This window comes from Misgurnus anguillicaudatus, chromosome 8 (assembly GCF_027580225.2).
Source record: "Misgurnus anguillicaudatus chromosome 8, ASM2758022v2, whole genome shotgun sequence".
Lineage (NCBI taxonomy): Eukaryota > Metazoa > Chordata > Actinopteri > Cypriniformes > Cobitidae > Misgurnus > Misgurnus anguillicaudatus.
In genome coordinates this window covers 25,996,779-26,019,949 of record NC_073344.2, presented here as the reverse complement: position 1 = coordinate 26,019,949, position 23,171 = coordinate 25,996,779, and the positions used below count along the sequence as shown (strand labels likewise).

The window sequence follows — 23,171 nt, the reverse complement described above, 5'->3', positions numbered from 1 at the left end:
AGCACAGGCGTTTTCCCTGGGCAAGGCTCATTTAAAATGGACTTTGGCAAAGTGGAAAACTGTTCTGTGGTCCAACAAATTAAAATTTGAAGTTCTTTTTGAAAAACTGGGATGCCATTTCATCCGGACTAAAGAGGACAATGACAACCCAAGTTGTTATCAGCGCTCTTTTCAGAAACTTGCATCTCTGATGGTTTGGGGTTGCATGAGTGCGTGTGGCATGGGCAGCTTACACATCTGGAAAGGCACCATCAATGCTGAAAGGTTTATCCAAGTTCTAGATACATATGATCCCATTCAGACGTCGTCTCTTTCAGGGAAGACCTTGCATTTTCCAACATGACAATCCCAGACCACATACTGCATCAATTACAATGTCAAGACTGCGTAGAAGAAGGATCTAAGTACTGAAATGGCCAGCCTGCAGTCCAGATCTTTTACCCACAGAAAACATTTGGTGCATCATAAAGAGGAAGATGCGACAAAGACAACCCAAGACAGTTGAGCAACTAGAAGTCTGTAATAGACAAGAATGGGACAACATTCTTATTCCTAAACATTGGTCCTCCTCCAGCTGTTCCTTATGTGTACATTTGGATTTTCTGGCATCTTGTTGCTGCATGTCCCAACTTATTTTGGGGTGTGTGGCTCTCATGGAGTCCAGGGTGAGCCAGTGTTTGGCATGACATTTCAGGATGTATTACTTTCGGCATTTGATTTGTTATCTATATTCTATTGTGAATAAAATATAAGTTTATGAGATTTGTAAATTATTCCATTCCTTTTTTATGCACAATTTCTACTGTGTCCCAACTTTTTCTGTTTTGGGGTTGTATTTTTATGAAGATGTGCATTTTGTTTGGAGAATGTCATGTATTAGTGGTTGTCAGGACGTAGCTGTAGTTGTGTGGTTGCTGTGGTGTTTTGCCTAAAAGACCCCCAATCATCTGAATACACTGATCTGATTGGGTCCTAATGGTAATGACACGAGGAATCAAATATTGATTGATCTTTTAAAATAAATCATTAATATACCCAAATGTTTTTACCAAATTGTCTTTATCAAGAACTAAAGCATTTATGTAAATGTTCTCCAGAAAAAATAAATGTCTAAATATGTGACATTACAAGATAGATCAATGTTCATTTGACATGACCCATACATAGTAAAATAACAACACTGTTACATCATCTGATAGTCACAGAGAAACAGAAACAATCCTCTTTATTTCCACTACCACATCCATCTGAAGAACTTGTTTACAGTCGTCATATGATTGTGATAGCATTGAGATGTCATTCAGTATCTGTGGAGAAACAAACATCTTTACATATGATTCCAGTGCTTTAGTCTATGTGATACTCTGACAGTGTTGTAGTCTAGTTTTAAGTTGTGAATATACTGAGATATTTCCTTCTCAAACTCACCTGTAATGCTCAGTAACATTCGAATTACACATCAGGGTATAAAGTAAAAATCATGTCATGATCCCTTTAATACTGATGATGTACTGACCTCTATCTTTATATCTGAAGGTGTGTGTGTGTGGATGTGTGTCCATTAAAACAGTGATTCTTAACCGGTGGGAGCGCCATCTGGTGGGTCGAGTAGGCAGTGGTTGACTACTGAAAAATGATTTTATCAATCTTGTTATATTCGCATCAGATTTTTTATAAATTCAAAACGCTCAGTCAAGATGCATGATCTAAAAGCCCATTTATGTTTGAATATCACAACAGCAATCACGTCATGTCAGATATGTTTATTCAGATGCAGTAACATTATGTAAAGAGGGTCGCAAACAGCACATCTGCGTTGAGCCACATTTAAAACTTAAACACACACTGGCAGCATCTACAATAGCTGTCCACAGCGCTCCGACTCTGGTGTGCAATACCCTGAAAGGAAGCAAAATCCTCACCCTAGGTCAGTTTTAAAAGCACTCACGGTATTCCCTACTGTAGTGACACGTTATGATGTGCATTCAGCATCATTTGCAAGATACTTTTAAGTTGTTTAATTCACTTCTTTTGAAATCATTTGAAATCAAGTAGAAATTATTTCTAAACAAAGAAAAAATAATAAACCACTTCAGTTTTGCCTTTTATAATCTTGTCTTCATGTTATGATTTCAGTCCAGTGTCTGTTGACTTCCAACATCGAACCTCAATAATGACATAAAGTCACCCCAACACAACAGCAATGTAAAGACTGAGAGCATGAAAGATGGGTTAATCCATCAAATATTTCTTCTCGAATTGTGCCTAAAATAAATGCAACTACACTAGTATTGTGTTGATAAAAATTAATATACACTTGTTTTCTTTGTTGTAAGCCTATTCCAAATCTGAATCTTTTTGTTTTTTTGAACAAAAATCCTAATTTTAATTTTCAGTAAATAAATGCAAATAAAAAACATAATTTTTTATTTGTAATTCGGCAGAAATGCTTTTAGTAAGTATGATAGAATAAAGCAAACAATTATAATTTTGTTATTTTGACTTGAATGGTCTCTTAATGTTTTCTGCGGCTGTATATTTTACCTTTAAAGATGTAACGTCTTCAAGGTACCCTTGAGTACTTATAAAGTCTAAGTCCACCTTTACTTACATCTTCCACTTTAAATGTTTTTTTTTCTGCTCAAAATGACAACTACGTGGTTTGTTTTTTTCCATTGAAAGCAATGAAATTCCTCATTCATCACCAGATGTACCTTTATTGACTTTAGTGAGGTGAAAAACACAATGCATTGTTTCTCTGTTATTCTGCGTTTATATCATGTTTATAAAGGTGATTCTCAGAATGTTTTAAACCGTCATCGGTGGGTCGTAAGTTGCAAAAGGTTGAGAACCTCTGCATTAAAGGACATTTGCATTTCTGTAAGATCCACTTGCTGCCTATGTAGAAACACTGTACACACACCCATATATCCTCACGCCATACTCGTGTTTGTGCATATGTGTGTGTGTTTGGGAAGATTTTAGGAGTGGCATAAAATGTTTGGAATTGTTGTGTAATGTCTGTGGTTGAGACGCCAGTATAAATCTGATGATAAGAGACTCATTTAGAGCCAGCAGTGATTCTCATGTGTTTATTATCTATGATGTGATCAGGCCTGGAAACTTCAATCACTCTATCATCTGTTCTTTATACGTCACTATCATGGCAGTGTATTATAATAAAAAATGCTTTAAAGTATAGAAATATGAATTGTGTTAATATATTAAAAATAGTACTTTTTAAAGGATAGCTTAAATCGTAACTGACATACACACCTGTTAGTAGACTTCAGTTAAACTCATGTAACCTTATTTAACACACCTTAACATGCTCTTTCTTGTCTGGACTTGACTTGTTTTATGCTTTGTATTTTTGCATTATTACCCGTTTTACTCGATTAGTGTCATAATTCTTTCATATGTCATGTTTATCTTACAACTGCTGCTAATAACACAGAAAATAAACTCTCTATCTGAGTGAATTTGCGGATCAGAAGATATAACTGCTATTATATCATGCATTTGACAGTAAATCTGTCTTAAAGTCTAAAATCACTGACATTATCTTTATTATTTATTGTGATGTGCAGAGGATGTTTATTCCTTTAATCCGTTTATTTACTCGTGTGGAAAGTTTGAAAAGCCTGCTAATGCCCTGATGACAGAATTTATAGTGTGAAGTATGAATCTTACCATCACTTCACTCCAGAAAGTCTTTGCTTTGTGTACATTAATGTGCTTACAGTAGAAATCTGATAGTTTAAAAGCAGAAATGTGACTGTAAAAATATGTTAAGATGTAAAGACTATAAATGATCCTGTAAATGTTACACACACACACACACACACACACATATATCAGACAATGATGTCATCACTGTTTCTGTTTACATGTCTTATTTCCATTATGCTTAATAAGCCAATAATATATTAAGTTGTGTAAAATGTTTTTCTTCAATCAGAAAAGGTCTTAAATGGCTTATGCAAAATCCCATTGGGACAGGTTGAGTTCTGCCCATTACTCTCATTTTGCTTTGCTTGTAAACAAAGTTTTGTTCATGTTAACATCACTACATGTAATAAATATACATCACAAACAGAGGTAAAAGTAATGCATAAAAATCTCATTGATTTGTTTTATTGAGATATCATCTTATTTATTCAAGGAATGCATGACAGTTTATAAATTAAGTATCACTGTGCAGTATTTTTTTTAAATTAATTTAAGTTAAACTATTTCAACGTGAATTTTAAGTTATGTCAACTTATGGCAAAACTTAAAATAGTAGGTTGATTTGACTTGCAAAACCAAGTTGTTTGAACTTTGTGGTGTATTTTGTTAAACAGGCTGTATATAAACTAAGCTGTAAAGAAATGGCACTGCAGATTACAATAATTACTATAGTAGATGATTTCATTCTTATCTATGCCCACTTGTTGTTATTCTTATCTATATAGCAAAGTATTGATGATCTATATAGAGTCTGTATTTGTGTGTGATTTCTGTCTAAATGTGAAAGTCATCACTTCTCTTGATTAAATCCCATCACAAACCCTCCAGAGGATCATAGCTGTGAGCGCAGCAGCATCTCCACACATTGATAAGATGAAGCAGGCGGGTGTGGGACCATCGCTTCCTCTGCTCGTGTTTACTGTTGTGTATTTTATCTCTCACTCCTCCCTGTGCTGGAATGCTGCTGATGTTTCCATACCAGTACAGAGTATATGGACAGCAATCTGATCACAGAATAACACCACATATAATTATCATGAATATGTAATAAATCAAATAAAATGTAGTATAGATTTAGTAATACTACAATAATAATAATAATAATATAATAATTATAATATAAAAATAATAATAAGATAATTAAAATAATATATATCATTAATAATAATGTCCTAAGATACAGAAGAACTGAATGAGCTAACAGTTGTCTGTCACTGTTAAAAGTGTTGAACCACAAAACCCCGTGAGACAGACGCACACAAAACAACACGAAGGAAGGCTGATGTGTTGTTTCTTAAAGCTATATATTGCATTTTGTGTGTTTAGTATTAATTGTCTTTATTGTGGATGTATTGTGTATTTTTATGTATGACTACCAGACTCTGCTTGATGTGGACTCAACAACTGGAACTTAAACGTTTCTTTGCTCAGTCCATCAACACCAGCGTTACATTAATGCTGTAACTTATTGTGTGTTGTATCAGTGTGTAAATTCTCTCTATATTGTCCCTTTGTCTGTATTGTGTTGCTATAGTAAAAGTCATGCACACAGGATATTTACTCATTGTACAACTGTGTCAGTGATGTGAGAATAAAACTAAACTGAATTATATGATATGAAATATAGACATTCATTAATAGTAAGAAGTGTTCAGTGTCTCTGAGAGACAGATTAAAGTGACAGTGTGCTGGTAAAATGATGTTTTATACGCTTAAATGAGTACATTAGATGATGTTGTGTGTTAATGATGATGAGACTCAGTAAAGCATCAATACATGCTACAGCAATGACAGCACTTAATGTACATCAAAGAAAGTATACATATAATACAGCCTTAACATGGACGACATGAAAGATCTTAAGAGTTTGATGAATTAAAGCCGTCTGGTCTGCGGTTGATCAGGGATTTTATCCAGCAGAAGGGAGACTTTTAGTCCTTTTACTTTATGAAAGTTATATTGATAAACATGTTTTGCTTGAATATTTGTTTTGTGTGCTAAGTGTTTAATAAAAGCAGTAATATAGTCAAGGCTGTGCTGTATGATGAATAAGTTACGACTGAAGGGTTATATTAACTCTGCTTCACGCTCTTCACATAGCTGATGATCTGATGTTTAAATGAAACCTGTTTATGAAGATATGACAGCGTGTTAGAGTATCTCAATGAAACACTTGAAGTTTTGTAATGTGTGTGTGATTTGTTGTTCAAGTGTTGTGTGTGGATGATTCTGATTTCTTTAGTGATTTGAAATTCAGTTTTAGTTCAGCTGTGATATCTTAAAAATGTCTCATTCTGATGTTAAAAGCACCTCATCTGCTTCATAATTTACAGCTTGTCTCAGTCATTTATCACAGTTGAAGACTCCCGTCAGAAACTATATCAGAGACATTTCTCAATAATCTCATCTGCAGGAAGAAGAAGAAATGAATTTAAATCACACTAAGATTTATTAACACATTTACATTGAACCCCAAATAATGTTTGAGAAAACTCTTAAAAGATTCAGTTTACATAATGAGTTAAAAACAACTGTCTGTCTGTCTGTCTGTCTGTCTGTCTGTCTGTCTGTCTGTCTGTCTGTCTGTCTGTCTGTCTGTCTGTCTTCATAGTGAGATATCTGCTGAAGAACAAAATCAGTCCTGATCTCTGTAATGAAGACGGGTTGACGGCACTGCATCAGGTAAACACACACGCGTGCACACACACTCTGTCTGTCTGTCTGTCTCTTTCTGTCTGTCTGTCTGTCTGTCTCTTTCTGTCTGTCTGTCTGTCTGTCTGTCTCTTTCTGTCTGTCTGTCTGTCTGTCTCTTTCTGTCTGTCTGTCTGTCTGTCTGTCTGTCTGTCTGTCTTTTTCTGTCTTTTTCTGTCTCTCTGTCTCTCTGTCTGTCTGTTTGTCTGTCTGTCTCTGTCTGTCTGTCTGTCTGTCTGTCTGTCTGTCTGTCTGTCTGTCTGTCTGTCTTTTTCTGTCTTTTTCTGTCTCTCTGTCTCTCTGTCTGTCTGTTTGTCTGTCTGTCTCTGTCTGTCTGTCTGTCTGTCTGTCTGTCTGTCTGTCTGTCTGTCTGTCTGTCTGTCTGTCTGGCTCTTTCTGCGTGTCTGTCTCTTTCTGTCTGTCTGTCTGTCTGTCTGTCTGATTGTTTCTGCATGTCTGTCTCTTTCTGTCTGTCTGTCTGTCTTTGTCTGTCTGTCTGTCTGTCAGTGTAGGTGTTTAGTAATGCTGTGGAGTTACAGTGAGATTCTTTGTGTTTTCAGTGTCTCCATCTGTTTCTCTCCCAAACTCCCTCACAGTTTTTCTCCAGGGCCAATGAACAAAAATAAACTCAACACAAACAGACGACTGTTGTGTGTCTGTGTGTGTGTGTGTGTGTGTCTGTGTGTGTGTGTGTGTGTCTGTGTGTGTGTGTGTATAGTCTCTTTGTTTGTGTTGTCTTAACTGAAAACATCCTCTTCCCTGACATCCAGTATATTGAGTGACTCTGCGTTGGTTTGTCTGTCACATCACCTGATAGATTTAAACATTACATACAAACATCAATGAGGTTATATGCATTCACATTATGTCTCTCTCTCTCTCTCTCTCTCTCTCTCTCTCTCTCTCTCTCTCTCTCTCTGTGTTTCTTGCTCAGTGTTGCATTGATAACTATGAAGACATGGTGAGGATCTTGTTGGCTCATGGAGCGACTGTTAATGCTCAGGATAATGAACTGTGGACACCACTTCATGCTGCTGCTACCTGTGGACACACGGGCCTGGTCAAGATCCTCATTCAACAGTAAGTTTCTGTGTGTGTGTCTGTGTGTGTGTGTGTATGTGTGTCTGTCTGTCTGTGTGTGTGTGTGTGTCTGTCTGTGTGTGTGTCAGTGTGTGTGTGTGCGTGTGTGTGTGTGTGTGTGTATCAGTAATGTATCTTGTGTGTATTTGTACAGTGGTGCTGATCTGTTGGCTGTTAACTCTGATGGTAATATGCCGTATGATCTGTGTGAAGACGACCCAACACTGGACATCATTGAGACTGCGATGGCTAACCGCGGTGAGATTGACATCACATTCAGTTTCATCTGAAGCTCCTCTGATGATTTCCATTGGTTTGTTTATGAGTTTATCTCAGAGTCTCTTCAGTTTATGTTTATTTTTTAATGTTCATCTCAACAGTTTTTAAGTATTTTTTACTGCATTTATATATATATATATATATATATATATATTAGAGTTATTGCCAACATTTACACCAAATCTCAACATGTGAAGCACAGCATGTATCAAAAAATAACTTATTGACTAGAGCTGAATTCCCAGAAGGATGCATTTATTATTTAGATTTTAACCCTTTGTAGGGCACTCATTGAAATCTTTGGAAATTCTCATTTTTAACCTCAGAAAGCTAATGGGGGATGTTACAGGACATTCTTTTAAAAAAATGTAACAAACTACATAACTCTATTACTTCAAATGAAGGCAGGGGGAGGGCACTTTGAATATGTGCGGAAGTGACTAAATATGGTCACTTGCCCCATAAAGGGTTAACATTGCAGAATCTCATCATTAAACAGAACAACTGCAGATTTTTTAACTAAAAGCGAAACAGAATATAAGAATATTTGCTAACATTTTACAATAAGCTTATATTAGTAAACATTAGTAAATGCATTAACTAACATGAACAAACAGTAAACAATATAGTATTAATTCTAGTTTAGGTTAATACTGTTATTCATGTTAGTTCATGGTGCATTATATAATATAACCTTATTGTATAGTCAAATATAAAGTTATTTACTGTTTAATTGACAGCTGTATTATTCAATCCATGTGTACATGACAGGCATCACACAGGAGATGATCAATGAGACGAGAGCAGCGGTAGAGAGGAGGATGCTGGGAGATATTCAGAAACTCATACAGGACGGAGCGGATGTTAACCAACACGACTCACAGGGAGCTGCACTGGTATACACACACGCACACACACACACACACACACACACACACACACACACACACACACACACACGCACACGCACACACGCACAGACACACACGTTGGCATATGTTGTTTACGTGGATAATTCCATAGACGCAATGTATTTTCTACTTTACAAAATGTATATTTTATTAATTATACTTTATTGTACAAATTGAAATTTAATTCAATTAATTATAAACGTATTAGAAATGCATTAACTACGGAAGCCTCAAATATATATATTAATGCTGTGATTGTTCTGCATCTTCTGTATTTCATGTCTAGTTGGTCTCAGGCATGTAAAACATTGCTAAACTTTCTAGAATCATATAAAAGGGCAATAAAAATCCATGTTTTCAGTACCATCATTGTAAAGTACTGAGTAAATATAACATTTTGAGTTTTGAAAATCTCATTAAATATAACCAAATTTCTGCTCTATATAAAAGTATCCATAATATCACTGCTCCCCCTTTAAGAGAGATTTTATGGAGGCACACGATCGACAGTCAGAGGAAAGTGCAGAACCACTAACGGTCAACATTTATTATTTTATGGTACACTCTTCCAAATGAAATTATTTAATGTACAAACTATAGCACATTTACACGACTGACCAAACAGTGCCTACAAAACTTGTATGCACTGAATGACTGTAATACGAATGATGTAGACTGTGAGTGAGTGAATGTTAGATTCATGATGTGTTTTTATGATGTGAGGGAAGTAATGCTTTAATGTACAATATGGTATGAGTTTTTGTAAGTGTAACATCTATCTAGGGACTGCAGGTGGAAATTAGCATTTTTTTGCTATAACCTGGCACATGACATCTCTTCTTTCTTAATGTTTTTTGTGCATTGTCCCTGATTAAGTATAAATAAACTCATTCATTCAATCATTCATTTATTCATTCTAACCCACCTCAGTCTCTAACCCCAACCATCACAAAAACTTGTTGTCTATTGTTAATCTATTAAAAACTACTATTTAGATTATTAAGACCTTTAGTTTGCCATGCTCATAGCATAGTAAACATGTCATTATTATACACTATTCCCCGTAAACCAAATATACCAACACACACGCACACACTTACACGCACTCACATGCACACAATATAAATGTTTGAGCTGTCTGCTGTTATGCATTTGTGATTCATGTAGACACGTTTGCGTGCTGTTTTTGTGAATGTCTAAAGTTTCATCTGTGTTCAGTGTGGTGTGTGTTTACACGTGTAATGAAGGCTCATGTGTGTGTTTATGTTTACTGATGTGTGTGTCTGTATTTGTGCAGCTTCACATTGCAGCAGCAAACGGTTATGCGCAGGCCGCAGAGCTGCTGTTAGAGAGCGGAGCGCGAACAGACATGAGAGATTCTGATGGGTGGCAACCACTGCACGCTGCTGCATGCTGGGGACAGGTACACACACACGCACACACACACACACACACACACACACACGCACACACGCACGCACACACACACACACACACACACGCACAAATGCACACGCACGCACGCACACACACACACACACACACACACACACACACACACACACACACACACACACACACGCACGCACGCACACACACAAAACAATGTTTCAGTTAATTTCTCCTCTGCAGGTTCATGTGGCTGAGCTGCTGGTCTCACACGGTGCCAATCTGAATGCCAAGACGTACATGGAGGAGACACCTATAGGTACAAACACATCTGATTTTCTGTTTAATTTCCTTCATAAATATCAGACAGAGTTGTGAGATCCAGAATCTCATGTGTGTGTTCAGATCTGTGTGAAGATGAGGAGTTCAGGAATCATCTGTTGGAGTTGAAGCACAAACATGACATCATCATGAAGTCACAACTGAAGCACAAGACGTCTCTGTGTCGCCGCACCAGTAGCACAGGCAGCCGTGGGTAAATACTGACACCTGCTGGACACTAACATCACACACACAACACTGACACCTGCTGGACACTCACATTATATATTTTAAAACTGATCAATTCACTGCAAATGTCATCATGCTTTTCTGTTTCATTTCAATAAGTTTGCTGTCTCATCATTCAGTATTTTTTAACAGACTTCTCTTTGTGTGTATGTGAGCAGTAAAGTGGTGCGGCGGGCGAGTGTGTCAGACAGACATAATCTCTGTCGAAAAGAGTACCAAACCGAAGCCATCGTGTGGAGAGGACGAGAGGAGAGAGAGTCTGAGCAGGAGAACAATCACAATCCAGTAAGGAGAAATCTTAGTTGGTATTTAATCTCAGCATGTGTAGATGAACACGGTTATCCTCACACAGTCTGATCTCTGACCGACTCATGCATGTTAGACATCAGACCTGACCTGCTGTTCAGTCTGTCTTACTGATGTTTTTCAGACACAGCCTGAGGATCCACCACGAACTCCTGGAATCCTAAAGGAGGGAACGCGACACAACGGTTGCCTCTCAGCTCCTAACGGTGACCCGGTGAGCCCTGAACCTGACGATCGCACCTCCTCATCTACACCAACTGAGGAGTCGAAGCCGAGGAGTCAGACGCTGTCAGAACTCAAGAAGCAGCGGGTCGCCGCCAAACTCCTCAACCAACCCGTCCTCAACGGTCACCTGGGAAACGGCTCCACGCCGTCCGCAGAGACGAAATCCGATCCGGAAAATCCTCGCATGCCGCTGGTCTCATCCAATGGTAGTGCGGTTTACTTCACGCCCGCCAGCGGAGATCCACCCCTCCTGAAGTTTAAGCAGCCGATAGAGGACGAGGGCACCACAACTCACAGCTGCTGCTGCGTTTCGTAGTTCCTAAAATCCCCAGCGTCTGATTGGACGGACGCTAAACCGAGGCCAAATCAAACAAGTAGCAGACGAGCTGACGGCCGCCCACTAGTGAATCCCCATATTTCAGAGTCTGCAGGTCTCCGGTTACTTTCTTAAACCCGGAGACGCTCTGAGAGTGACCGTAAGCAGACGTGTGGTACTGTAGTCTGTAGGGCTGATCTCAGCACAGGTAAGATAAGTTATCAGATAGGAAGGAAATATTGCACGGTTTCTGATTCGTGTTTCACAGGTTCAATCATTTCTCATTTACTTCCAACCTGAACAACAAGATATGTGTACGGTTGTGTTTAAAGTAAACTCAGAAAGTTAAAGCGACTGATGTGTGGAGAGTTTCACACCAGAAGAAGAAAAAGGTTTTCAGTGTTTCTGTTGTGTTGCCTCTGATGATCTGCTGTATATGAAAGGCAACACAAGTGTTGTGTACAGTATTTATTCATGTATTGGCATAGAAGCCACTGTACTATAAGAGTCTTATTTATTATATTGCAGAAAGATGAAGTGATTTATAATGCAGATGAATTAAAGAAGCGTCCTTCAGTCGGATTCATACAGTATTTTTGTATGTCAGTGTTATGATCATGTCCAGCTCACATTTCACACCAGAATCAACAAACTAGATTTTACATCAAAAAAACAATGAGGGCTGCGTCTGAAATCAAAGGCAGCCGTTAAGTTTCCTCGCTGCAATAACTTCAGTGACATGAAGGCAGCTCTGGGAAACACATTTGGACACACTTCATTGGCAGCGCAATAAAACAGAGAGCACCTTTGTGATAAATAATCACATATTTGAAAACTACAGTCTTATTTCTTGCTAGAAATTCAATTAAAAAGTGTAAAAAGAGAAAATATAACTTTATTTAAACTATATTTGTGATCCAGACGCCATTTTATTTTTTAACTCCCCCAATCACATTCCTCGTACACACATGCATATAATTGTGGGACAGAACAATGAAGGTATCTCAAGAGAAGGAAGTAAAGCAAACATTGATGTCTTCCTGTCTTGGAATCCTGTTTAGAGATTTTGGACGCAGCGCTGTTTTAAGTTTTTTTCATGATTTAACCAGATTATGAATCTCCACTACAAATTCCTGTAAAACAAAAATGAGCTTTACTGTATTCAAATACTTCCACACAGTGTATAAACACTTTTTAGCTTTGTCTCTATCATTAAAATTATTTAGGTTACATGAATAATTTATATACACAATCAACACACACATCTCTGCTACAAATGAACACTTAAAGTTTGTTTGTGTGATCTACCGTTATCGTACAATTACACATAAAGTGAGAGGAGTGCAAACGTTACCCTATAGGTGGGCTTCAATGTAACAAACAGAGAGTTTATTGTAACACCTGATAGAAAATTTAGTTTAAACACAAATAATTCAATCAAATTCTGTCTATATACTAAAGGTGGATATTGTTTATATATCTGATAATAGATAGATATCCACACATTCATACATCCTTCATCCAAACATCCGTCTATTATGCAGCAATGCACTGAAATACGTTTATTTGAAAGGACAAAAAATCCTAATAGTAGTTTATTTCCCCTGATATTGTATTAACAGTTAACATTTTGATATATAGTATTTACATTGTTTTCATTATCATTGTATACCTGAGACTTCATTGTTACACTGTGTGCACTGCAAAAAATGACTTTCTTACTTAATATATTTTTCATGTTTTCAGTAGAAATATCGGAAAGTTCTTAAATAGAAATGTATTTTCTTGATGAGCAAAATGACTTAAGAAAGTTAGTCTAGTTTTTGGACAACCAGGATGGGATTTGGGTGGATTTGTGCTTGAAACGGGCAACGATGTCTGCCATTGGGGTGAGAGAATTATTCTTGAATTATGTGTTTAAGAAAAAAGTTTATTTCAAGATTTTTTTTCTCAACCCATTGGCAGATGTATTTGCTCGTTTTGGGCACAAATTCACTTGAATTTTGTTTTGGTTCTCTAAAAACTAATTTTCTTGGGTCATTTTCTCATCAGGAAGGTACATCTTGGTTTGGGAGTTTTTGGATATTTCTACTGAAAACAAGAAAAAAATACTAAGAAAGTCATTTGTTTGAAGTGCAACAACTAACCCACGCTGTGTAAAAATGTTTTCAATCGCAGCTATCAGTTACTAGGAGTCGCTGACATGTTTCAAAATGCTGTTATGTTTTAGGTAACAAGACAGAGATTAAAATAATATAAGGTTGGATTTGGTGACTTACACACACAACTCAGAAATAAAAAAACATAAGATGAAGAAATTTACTTTCATGCCTCCAAAACACTCTTTGTTCAATATCTTAAGCAAAACACATGTAAAGGAGCTGCGTTAAAATGAACCCTGTGTTAGTTTCTCACCCCTATACTATACTATAGAGATAAATGATGATATATTTATATTTATTATACAATCTGCTTGTGTTTTGTGTTGATTTTGGGGTAAATTGTGACCTGGACAGGTATTATGAGATATTGTCATACATTAGAAGTGAGGCTGTTGAGAGAAGAATACATTTCTATAGTAGCCATCATCATTTATTTTCATGTGGTATCTCTGTCTCTCCTATTGGGTGCCAAAGTCTTCCAGAATGTCAAAAACAGCCAATAGGGTTTCAGTGGTGATCTGTTAGTCCCGCCCTCTTATCAACAGTAACTTCATTCATGCGTCACTTTACAAAGGAGGAAAAATGTAAATAATCTCTGGAATTTGTTTCCTCTTTCTCATGGAAATAATAATACTGTAACGCAGGATGAGAGTAATATTGCAGTGGCCAAAAATATACTGACATTTAACTGCTTTATTAAATACACAACACGCTGTATGATAAGACATCAACATAACAGCTGTAGATGACAGGATTCTTGTAGCTTCTGTTTGAGAAAATGAAGTAAAAATACTCAAGACAGAGAGAAGTTTGCTTCTGTTTTCCTGGCATGTGATGAGAAAAAGGGAAAACAAACTACTGATTTTATAATGACTGGAATATACTGATCACTGTATTAACATATTTTACAATAAACTGTATATTTTGATCAGGAGTTTTGTTTCTTGATCAGCTGTAAGAGACGGTGTGTTAGTGGAAAAACAAACACATGAATAAAAGAATAAATACAGACTGCTGTTTCATTTAAACATCATCAGATCTTCAGTTGAAGTGTTTATAAAACTCAGTCACATGATTTCAGGCTGTCATTATACAGCGAGATGATTGCGGGTCGGGCAAACGGCCAAACAAAATGAGTCAGCAGTTTAGAAAACAATGAGGAAGAAACCAAACGGCACGTGCTGACTGAATTACGTCAATCATGGCAGGAATTTCATCTTCGTGTGGTTTTTAGTTTCTTAAGCATAACAGCGTTTAGATTACTAGGATCCTGCAAACTCCTGGTTTATGGCAAGAGAAATAATCTGTAAAGGACTTTAAGTTGAATTCAGTCATAGTAATGATGTGATATTATTCTTCATCTCTGCGTGTATTTAGACAACAACACTGTCAGAAACAAAACACTTGACTCAGTTTTATGTCTGACATTTCATCAGAGTGATGGTGAAATAATCTCTCAAACTCCACCCCAACACATGACTCAGAATAATCTTCATGACAGCACATGTGCACACACTTCATTTTCATGTTGACTTCAGGTTCTTTATTTGACTGACAATTTCATGTCTTTATATTGCTATGACTCAGGATCTTGAGATGTTTTGTTTTTAACTCATTTACATTGAAGGTAGAGTAAGTTATGATGTTTTCTGGCATGAGTTACAGTTCTGTATTGCTCAAGATAGTAAGGCCGGTTTAGTTTAAATGTCAAGTTGCATCATCAAATACTAAACAAGGTTCACAGCAATACCACACAAGCAGCAGTTTTATTCAGTCAAAGCTTCTTTAAATAAACTTTCTGATCTTTTACATCCTAAAGAAAACTTCTGTGTGCATATTTACGATTCTTTATGGAGGCCAACAAAGATCTTTCTAGAAACTGTTAAGATATTTATCACTTGATTTAAGGGTGAAAAAACAACAAATACATCACATTACAAATGAAACCAGCACTATCTTCATCAGTCTCGAGTTCAGCATGTTTATAAAAGACAATAAATGATGTATTATTATTTTATGTGCACTTCAGTATATCAGAGTTTGTTTAGTGCAGCAGTTTGTCATCTTTCTCTTCTATAAATGTGTTTGTGTGGTTCCCAGAACCGGCTGTTGGTTTATTAACCCATTGGGACCCTGCATCCATTTGGATGGACATCACAGATCAGCCCCCCCCCACCTCCCTTACTTCTGGAGCATTTCACTTAAAGTTCGCAGTAAATGAGATTGGATGTTTAAGAAGAAGCTTAAAGTATAGACCAAACATTTTGACCTGACGTCCATCAAAATGGACAATTCAATTTGTATTATTTTAATTTGCTCTCATTTTAAGAAGACTTGTGAGCTGGAAAATGTAGTGTTATATTTTTCATAAAGTAACATCATTGAGGTCTGAAGGGGTTAAGAGTCACTTTCATCCTAACGCTTCACTGAACAACAGCTGAAGTGTTTCTGTGGGTGAAATGTCATCGAGGTGTGAATCTCTTATTTAAATAAAGTGTGAAGATAGAGGAATATTTAACCACATCCTCTGAAAAACCTCATAGTGCACTGCGTGTGCTTTTAAAACATCCACTTGAATTAAGTGAAATAATCCAGTTGAAAAACTAGTACACTTCCATAGTGTGCACTACTTAAAGTGCTATTTTCTTGCACTAATTTTGTACTTACTACACTATGGGGTGGTTTCCCAGACAGGTATTATCTTAATCAGGACTAGTTTTAACAAACATGCCTTAGTAAAAACATTACTCGTGCACTCTGAGTCAAAACAAAGAGCACTGATGTATTTAAAGATCTGTCAGTGCAAGTTGTTTTTAGTTTGGACAGCTCTTACATTTAGTTTAGGACTAGAACTAGTCTAAATCTAAATGTACTTCTGTGTGCTATTCTGAGACCCTTTAAAACCAGACATTTATCAATACAATCACGTGTACAGTATTGTTATGAAGAGCTCTTGAATATTATTGGTGGAGGCGTGACTACAGGCTCTAGTGGACTGATCTCAGATCAGCAGGAGTCGCAGTGTGCACACTACAGAGGGCTCACACTACAGAGAGTGATCGTCTATTATAATCCTCTGTCACTTCAAGCGTTATCGCGTTTGATGTCGGGACGATGTTTCACTGTCGGAGGTCGAGCGTTTTCGCGGCGTCTTTACTGCGCGTCAACTTCACGGGACCGACTCAAGTTCACACGACCGGAGCCATGACGCGCGCTTTGCGTAATCACCGCGCGGCGTGCAGCTCTCATGTTTACCGGAGGTTGACGGAGAGCAACGCAGCCGTGCTTCACCGCAGGGACGGTGCGTTGCGTCTTATCGGACGCGATATTCCGTGCAGGTCTGATGTTGCAACACAAGCGTTTGCTTTGAACGCGACACCGAGACGCGAGTACGGTGACTCGACGGACAGGAATCGACGCGTCTGTAACATGAATGCACTTGAATCTTTAACATTTCTTCGCTTTTTTCCTCGCGTCTCGGTTCAAGCGCGAGGCTCGTCCACGGCGCCCGAGAAAACGCGAGAGGAACGCGCCGCAGGTGTTGAAACGGTAAGTGAACTCTTATAAAGCTTTTAGTATTAACGTTGATATATAAAATAAATGTTAACGCGTCTTAAGGAAAGCTGCATGTTTATAATGGCCGGTAGATCGCCGCCCTGTGTGTGTGTGTGTGTGTGTGTGTGTGGCGCGAGCGCTCTTCATTCACCCACCACGCGTCTTCGTTAGCTTTGTGTGGGTTTGTATTTAAAGATACACACAGACACACACACACAGGAGCAAATGTCGTGAATTGTGTGTCTCTAATAAGTTTGTGTAGCAATGAAGGTCAAAGGACGCACACACGCACGCGCGCACTCTTTTGTTTATTTAACTCATTTGTGTCGGCGGTGGCGCGCTTGCCCGCGTGCGTTTCATAAGTTGAACTTTAATATATTTTCCATGTTTAAATGTTATTAAGTCTGCAGAGGTATTCGCTGAGTGTTCACCTTTCTTTTGTATATATTTTTTAATATTCTACTTTATATTTCAAAATATACAAAAATTGCCCAAAAATATATTTGCTGACATATATTTTGGAATATGTTTAAAATAAATCATTTAAATTGGGGGAGAGCAGGACACAACCTTACAGTTTTTGGCTTTATCATTTACATTTTTTTTTTAAAGTTAGATGAATCATTTTTTACACAACACACATGTTTGCTACAAATGAACACTTAAAGTTTGTTTGTGTTATCTACAGTTATCATACAATTACAGAAGTACAAATGTTACCCAATAGGTGGGCTTCATTGTAACAAACAGAGGGTTTATTGTTACACCTGATAGAAAATTTAGTTTAAACACAAATAATTCAATCAAATTCTGTCTATATACTAAAGGTGGATATTGTTTATATATCTGCTTATAATAGATAGATATCCACACATTCATACATCAATCATCCTTCATCTAAACATCCGTCTATTATGCAGCAATGCACTGAAATACGTTTATTTGAAAGGACAAAAAAATCATAATAGTGAGTTATTTCCCCTGATATTGTATTAGCAGTTATTATTTTGATAAAAAGTATTTACATTGTTTTCATTATCATTGTATACCTGAGACTGTGTGACAACTAACCCCACTGTGTAAAAATGTTTTCAGTCCCAGCTATCAGTTACACGGAGTTCCTGACATGTTTTAAATGGTGTTATGTTTTAGGTAAAAAGACTGTGATTAAAATGATATAAGGTTGGATTTGGTGACTTATACACACAACTCAGAAATAAAAAAACAAGATGATGAAATGTATTTTTTATGCTTTCAAAACACTCTTTGTTCAGTATCTTAAACAAAACACATCAAAACTTTTCACAAATTCATCTCTGCCCTGCTCAGTCCTATATATTTAGCCCTCCATATATTTCAAACCAAGGAAATAAATTCATGTCACATTAGAAGACAAAACTTTAAGGTCAGGTTTGAATAGGTTAAAATTAAATATATTTTTTAATTTCTAAAATCTACTAAGCATATATTTAAATTATATATATATATATATTTTTTTTTTGCTGTTTCACGCTACAGTTCATATTTTCTACTATAGACGGTTTCATCGGACGCACGATGACGCGATTCACATCTGGATCCGAACGTGTTTTTAATGGTCTGACTTGTTGCTAAACTGATCTCTTGAACAAATGCCTTGTCAAAAATAACAAATGTTTTGGTTTCCTAGGTAATCTATGTGTTGTTTTTTTGCTTGTTATATAAATAAACTACGTTTAAAGTACTTTGTTGTTATTTATTATTAGCGGAGTTTACCAAAAGTTGCCTGCGGACCACGACAGCGGCTTGTTTATGTTGTTACTGCTGAAACCGTCTTTACAGTAATGAATAATATTGTTATAGTTATGTACCATGGTATTAATGTGGTACTTTTAAAGAACAACACGTTATTATCATGGTAAATTAAAACATTGTTACCATGGTGATTGTGTTATCAGTTTACACGTGTATTGTGTATCTGTAATATAGTTGATGTTCAGAGGTCTGCCCACTTTGCTTTGTGTTGCATTTGTCAATATTCAAGTGCAGTCCACTTTAAATACACTGAACGCATACAGCAGCTGTTATCTTTGATACGTGTGTGTGTGTGTGTGTGTGTGTGTGTGCGCGCGTGTGTGTGTGTGGGTTTGTGTTTCCAAAGGTTTTGTAAGGAAATCTGTCAGTAATGTTTTCCTGTGGAGGGTCAAGTGGGGGTGAGAGGACAGAGAGTCTGAACAATAACCTCATTTATATCCAGCAGCCGCTTAAAACAAATGAAGCTTTGCTCCTCCCACCATTCAGGGCCAAATTATCAAACAATGCATTCATTTTTTAAATGTATATGAAAGCCATCAGAAGATTTAAAGACGTATGATTGAGTTTGATGTATGCAGGTTTATCTGGTGACTCTATAAAGAGTTGATCACAGTGTGTTTTTTGTGCTGTAAATGTTTCACCTCCAGATGTGTTTGTGTAAAGTGAATGTGTTGTGCATCTGTCTGCTGTCTCAGGAACAGAACGACTCTTTATCTCACAACACAACACCACACAGTGTTTAACTCACATGACTGATCCCATGCCTCTCTATCTATGCCTGTGTTGTTTGTGCATTGTGTTGTTTTGGCATATAGGTTAACACAATCATCTTGTGTTTTAGTATCACATGAGAACATTAAACACCTCACTGATCTGGGATCTTTATTTCTCAGTTATCAGTTAACAGCACAATTTTGATTTATTTGAAGCTGCATAACAATTGGTCGCGACTGGTCGTTTGCAGAATAGAGGTTTTTGTTTACATTTTATATTTGTGTACTGTGTAAGAATTATGTATATATAAATACACACACATATACATGCATAATTTTAATAAAAAACTAAATGTATATATGAAGTATTTAAATATCCTCATGAGACTTATTTCATGTTTGTCTTCTGTAGTGGATGAGTTTCAGTCCTTTAAGTCAAGCATCATTTATTTAATCTATTTGAGTCGTGTTGTCCTGTCAAGAGGACATCTTGAGCTTTCTAGTAATACCTGATTGTGATTTGTGTGGATATATTTGTACAGAGCAAACAACAATCTTTCTTTTCTAAATAACGACGACGGCAGTTTCCACATTTTATGACAAGGGAAGTAAGTAATAATGTTTAGTATGCGTTTTGTGGACTTATATCAGTGGCTTTTTCAAAAACCATGCATAAACATTTTTCTCTCAAAAATACAAACATGTTGCTCATATAATATTGTAGCCCAGTTTGTGTTATGAGACTTTTGCCATCATTATGTTTATAAGCAACTGAAAAAAGCTCAAATGTCAGTGCAGGTCAAAACTTTTACAGGGCCCTAAAAACCCCTCAGACCCCAGAGGGTTAAAGTCCTGTTCTCCAATACAGTGGTCATAAAATTAAAACTCTGCAATGTGTTTGTTATCAATACTTCATTTTTAAAAGTGTTGAAAGTGTTCCTGGTTGTTAGGATGATATAATATACATTTTATTTAAATATAAAAATGTATATACACATGTAAATATTTCTTAAATATATACACACATGTGTTTATATTTATATATAAAACGATTATACACAGTACACACACATGTAAGTATGATGTAAACAAAAACTTTTGTTCTGCAAATGATTGGTCGTAAATAATTGTTATGCAGCTCTAAAATGACAGCACGGTTTGCTTTCACAGTCAAGGTTTGATTGCTCAATGAATGTTGGGTTGTTTGGTTTGTGATGTTTTTTTTTAAACCACTGACTGGTTTCATGTGAGCTGTTTGTATTGGCTCAACAGTTTCTTGATTCTGATTGGTTAAGACTGTTAAGCCCCTCCCAAGTATAGTATTTCCTGTAGCATGTGTGTTATGTTGAACAGATAAGAGTTGTTGTCTTTGAGAGATTATTTACTGGGCTGTGAATTGAGATGAAGGTTGTCACGATCCCATTCAGTTTTAAAATATGAAATGAATTCAAAACATGATGCTTTTCTCACTAATATATAATCAATAATGAAATGTTTGATTCTGTAATAATGACTACTTTCATTCTCTCCAGGAGTCCTCGGGGTCCGCTTCTGAACGTCCAGGTTCAGATGAAAAGCCCAGCAAGGCCCAGCAGCTTAAGAAAGTCTTTAAGGAATATGGAGCGGTTGGCGTCTCATTCCACATTGGAATCTCACTCATGTCTCTGGGAATATTTTACCTTGCTGTATCCAGGTGAGATTTCAGTGTTTTGGGTCCCTGAGCTGAATTTGATCACAATATGTTGTGTGTAAAATATCACCTAAATGACTCATAATAATTAGTAATGGTAATCTGTGATTGTCTCTCTTCAGTGGGCTTGATATGACCTCTCTGTTGTATAAGGTGGGCTTCAGTGAGTCTGTGGTTCAGTCAAAGATGGCCGCAGGCACCAGTACGTTTGTTTTGGCGTACGCCGTCCATAAACTGTTTGCACCGCTTCGCATCAGCATCACGCTGGTGTCTGTACCGCTGATAGTTCGACACCTGAGGAAGACAGGACTCTTTAAACCCAAAACATCAGGTCCACACAACTGAAGACTCTTCTTATGAATCTACAAGCGTCTCATGTGTGGTTTTTAGCACTATGCACTATGTAGTGTACTACAGACAGATTCATAAGCTAATCAGTAGAAATAAATGTTCATAATTTGATTGACTCATTTGTCAGCCGTACAGATACCTCAAATTCTCTACAATCATTTGGACAATAATAAAAAGGAATAGGTGGTATTTTACTATAGTAATCTATAGGATGTGTTTGCTTTATCATTTTTTGCTAAGCTATGTACACACATAGAGACAGATACATGAATATATACACACACACGCGCACACACGTGTGCACGCACACACACACACACATGACACACACACACACACACACACCTGTTTACATGAATAACTGTTGCAGGGAAATAACAGAATTAAATCTTAAGATGTGCCTCGTCTGTTTGGACTTTTGTGTAGTTGTTTTGGAAATTGTCAAATCTTTAAAGAATGATTTGAATCTTTATAGTCCTCATATAAAGAAGTATGTTGAAATATTTAATGAATGAACTGTGATATTTTGTAAATGTGAATTAAAGAGTTTAAATAAAGAGTTTTGATGTGTTTGTCTTATTCTAAGACTGATTGATAGCAGAAGCATTATATGGTTTTGAGTATTATAAAATACTTATTGTAAATATGGTTTATTTGACTTAACATCTTTTTTAAGGCATGTTTATAAAACACTTTAATTTAACTAAGGTCTAGTCCTGGCTTTAGCTAAGCCTTGTCTGTGAAAACAGAACTAACTGTGAGAATTTTTACAGGCAGTCACATTTCAGTCTTTTGTGTAAAAATAAAGAGTAAACTTAACATGCCAATAGTTAAGACAATGTAAAAGCTTTGTGGTAAAAATGAAATATCATGTTTTATTACCACTGCATGATTGAGAACAGCGAGCTAATAATGATGTTTTGTAATTTGGGTGTGTTTTCGCTGGAAAAACGTCTTTCATCTGCATCATGTTGTAACATCTGTAAACAGAAAGCAGAGGACCAAGACCAGCCACTATTATCTTGAATTTCCTTTTCATTTTGCAAATTAAATCAACATTGATATCGTGTTTAGCATTAAGCGTTGTTTCAATGTTATATCAACACTAAACAACTGACATTATTTCAACCAAATCTCAACATTGAAAGTTGGTTGTGTGCCAGCTGGGATGAGGTGCTTGTGCTGCTGCAGATGGTGAAGAATCTACTCTTTCATTTAATCTGTAAACGATGACCATCTGGGAAATATCACTTACACTTCTCAATTAATTACATCTAAGAATCATCTGCTGTTAAAACCACTAAGGGTTACATAAACTCTGCATATTGTGATTGTCAAAACATTTTCATTACATAATTTACCTACTTTCAGTTTATTTTTTTCTCTTTCAATTTAACTTTTTTCTCT

At 36.6% G+C, this 23,171-nt stretch overlaps 2 protein-coding genes across 5 annotated transcripts in view; both read left to right on the top strand.

The window, feature by feature from the left end:
- Positions 1–13,790, top strand: part of ppp1r16b (protein phosphatase 1, regulatory subunit 16B) — a 34,412-nt gene extending 20,622 nt beyond the window's left edge. For all 3 annotated transcript variants that reach the window (XM_073870566.1, XM_073870568.1, XM_073870567.1), the window contains exons 3-11: positions 6,344–6,414; positions 7,358–7,503; positions 7,658–7,761; positions 8,554–8,678; positions 9,991–10,116; positions 10,326–10,401; positions 10,488–10,617; positions 10,811–10,937; positions 11,083–13,790. In XM_073870566.1, coding sequence (XP_073726667.1) covers positions 6,344–6,414; positions 7,358–7,503; positions 7,658–7,761; positions 8,554–8,678; positions 9,991–10,116; positions 10,326–10,401; positions 10,488–10,617; positions 10,811–10,937; positions 11,083–11,499 — 1,322 coding nt within the window. In that variant the 3' untranslated portion in view covers positions 11,500–13,790. The remainder of the gene's footprint in view (positions 1–6,343; positions 6,415–7,357; positions 7,504–7,657; positions 7,762–8,553; positions 8,679–9,990; positions 10,117–10,325; positions 10,402–10,487; positions 10,618–10,810; positions 10,938–11,082) is intronic.
- A 2,873-nt stretch (positions 13,791–16,663) lies between these two features.
- fam210b (family with sequence similarity 210 member B) lies at positions 16,664–22,321 on the top strand. Of its 2 annotated transcripts, none has more exons than XM_073870569.1 (3): positions 16,664–17,210; positions 21,256–21,416; positions 21,536–22,321. In XM_073870569.1, the coding sequence occupies exons 1-3, from the start codon at positions 16,776–16,778 to the stop codon at positions 21,756–21,758; spliced, it is 819 nt and encodes a 272-aa protein (XP_073726670.1). In that variant the 5' UTR covers positions 16,664–16,775; the 3' UTR covers positions 21,759–22,321. The 2 variants fall into 2 exon arrangements, with proteins under 2 accessions (XP_073726670.1, XP_073726671.1); XM_073870570.1 differs by lacking the exon at positions 16,664–17,210 and adding an exon at positions 20,828–21,130.
- The last annotated feature ends 850 nt before the right edge of the window (positions 22,322–23,171 follow it).

Coding starts and splice junctions, on each gene's coding strand:
- fam210b (XM_073870569.1), top strand. CDS start 16,776: ATGTTTCACTGTCGGAGGTCGAGCGTTTTCGCGGCGTCTTTACTGCGC. Junction 17,211..21,255: donor GCGCCGCAGGTGTTGAAACG/GTAAGTGAACTC, acceptor CATTCTCTCCAG/GAGTCCTCGGGGTCCGCTTC. Junction 21,417..21,535: donor TTTTACCTTGCTGTATCCAG/GTGAGATTTCAG, acceptor GTCTCTCTTCAG/TGGGCTTGATATGACCTCTC.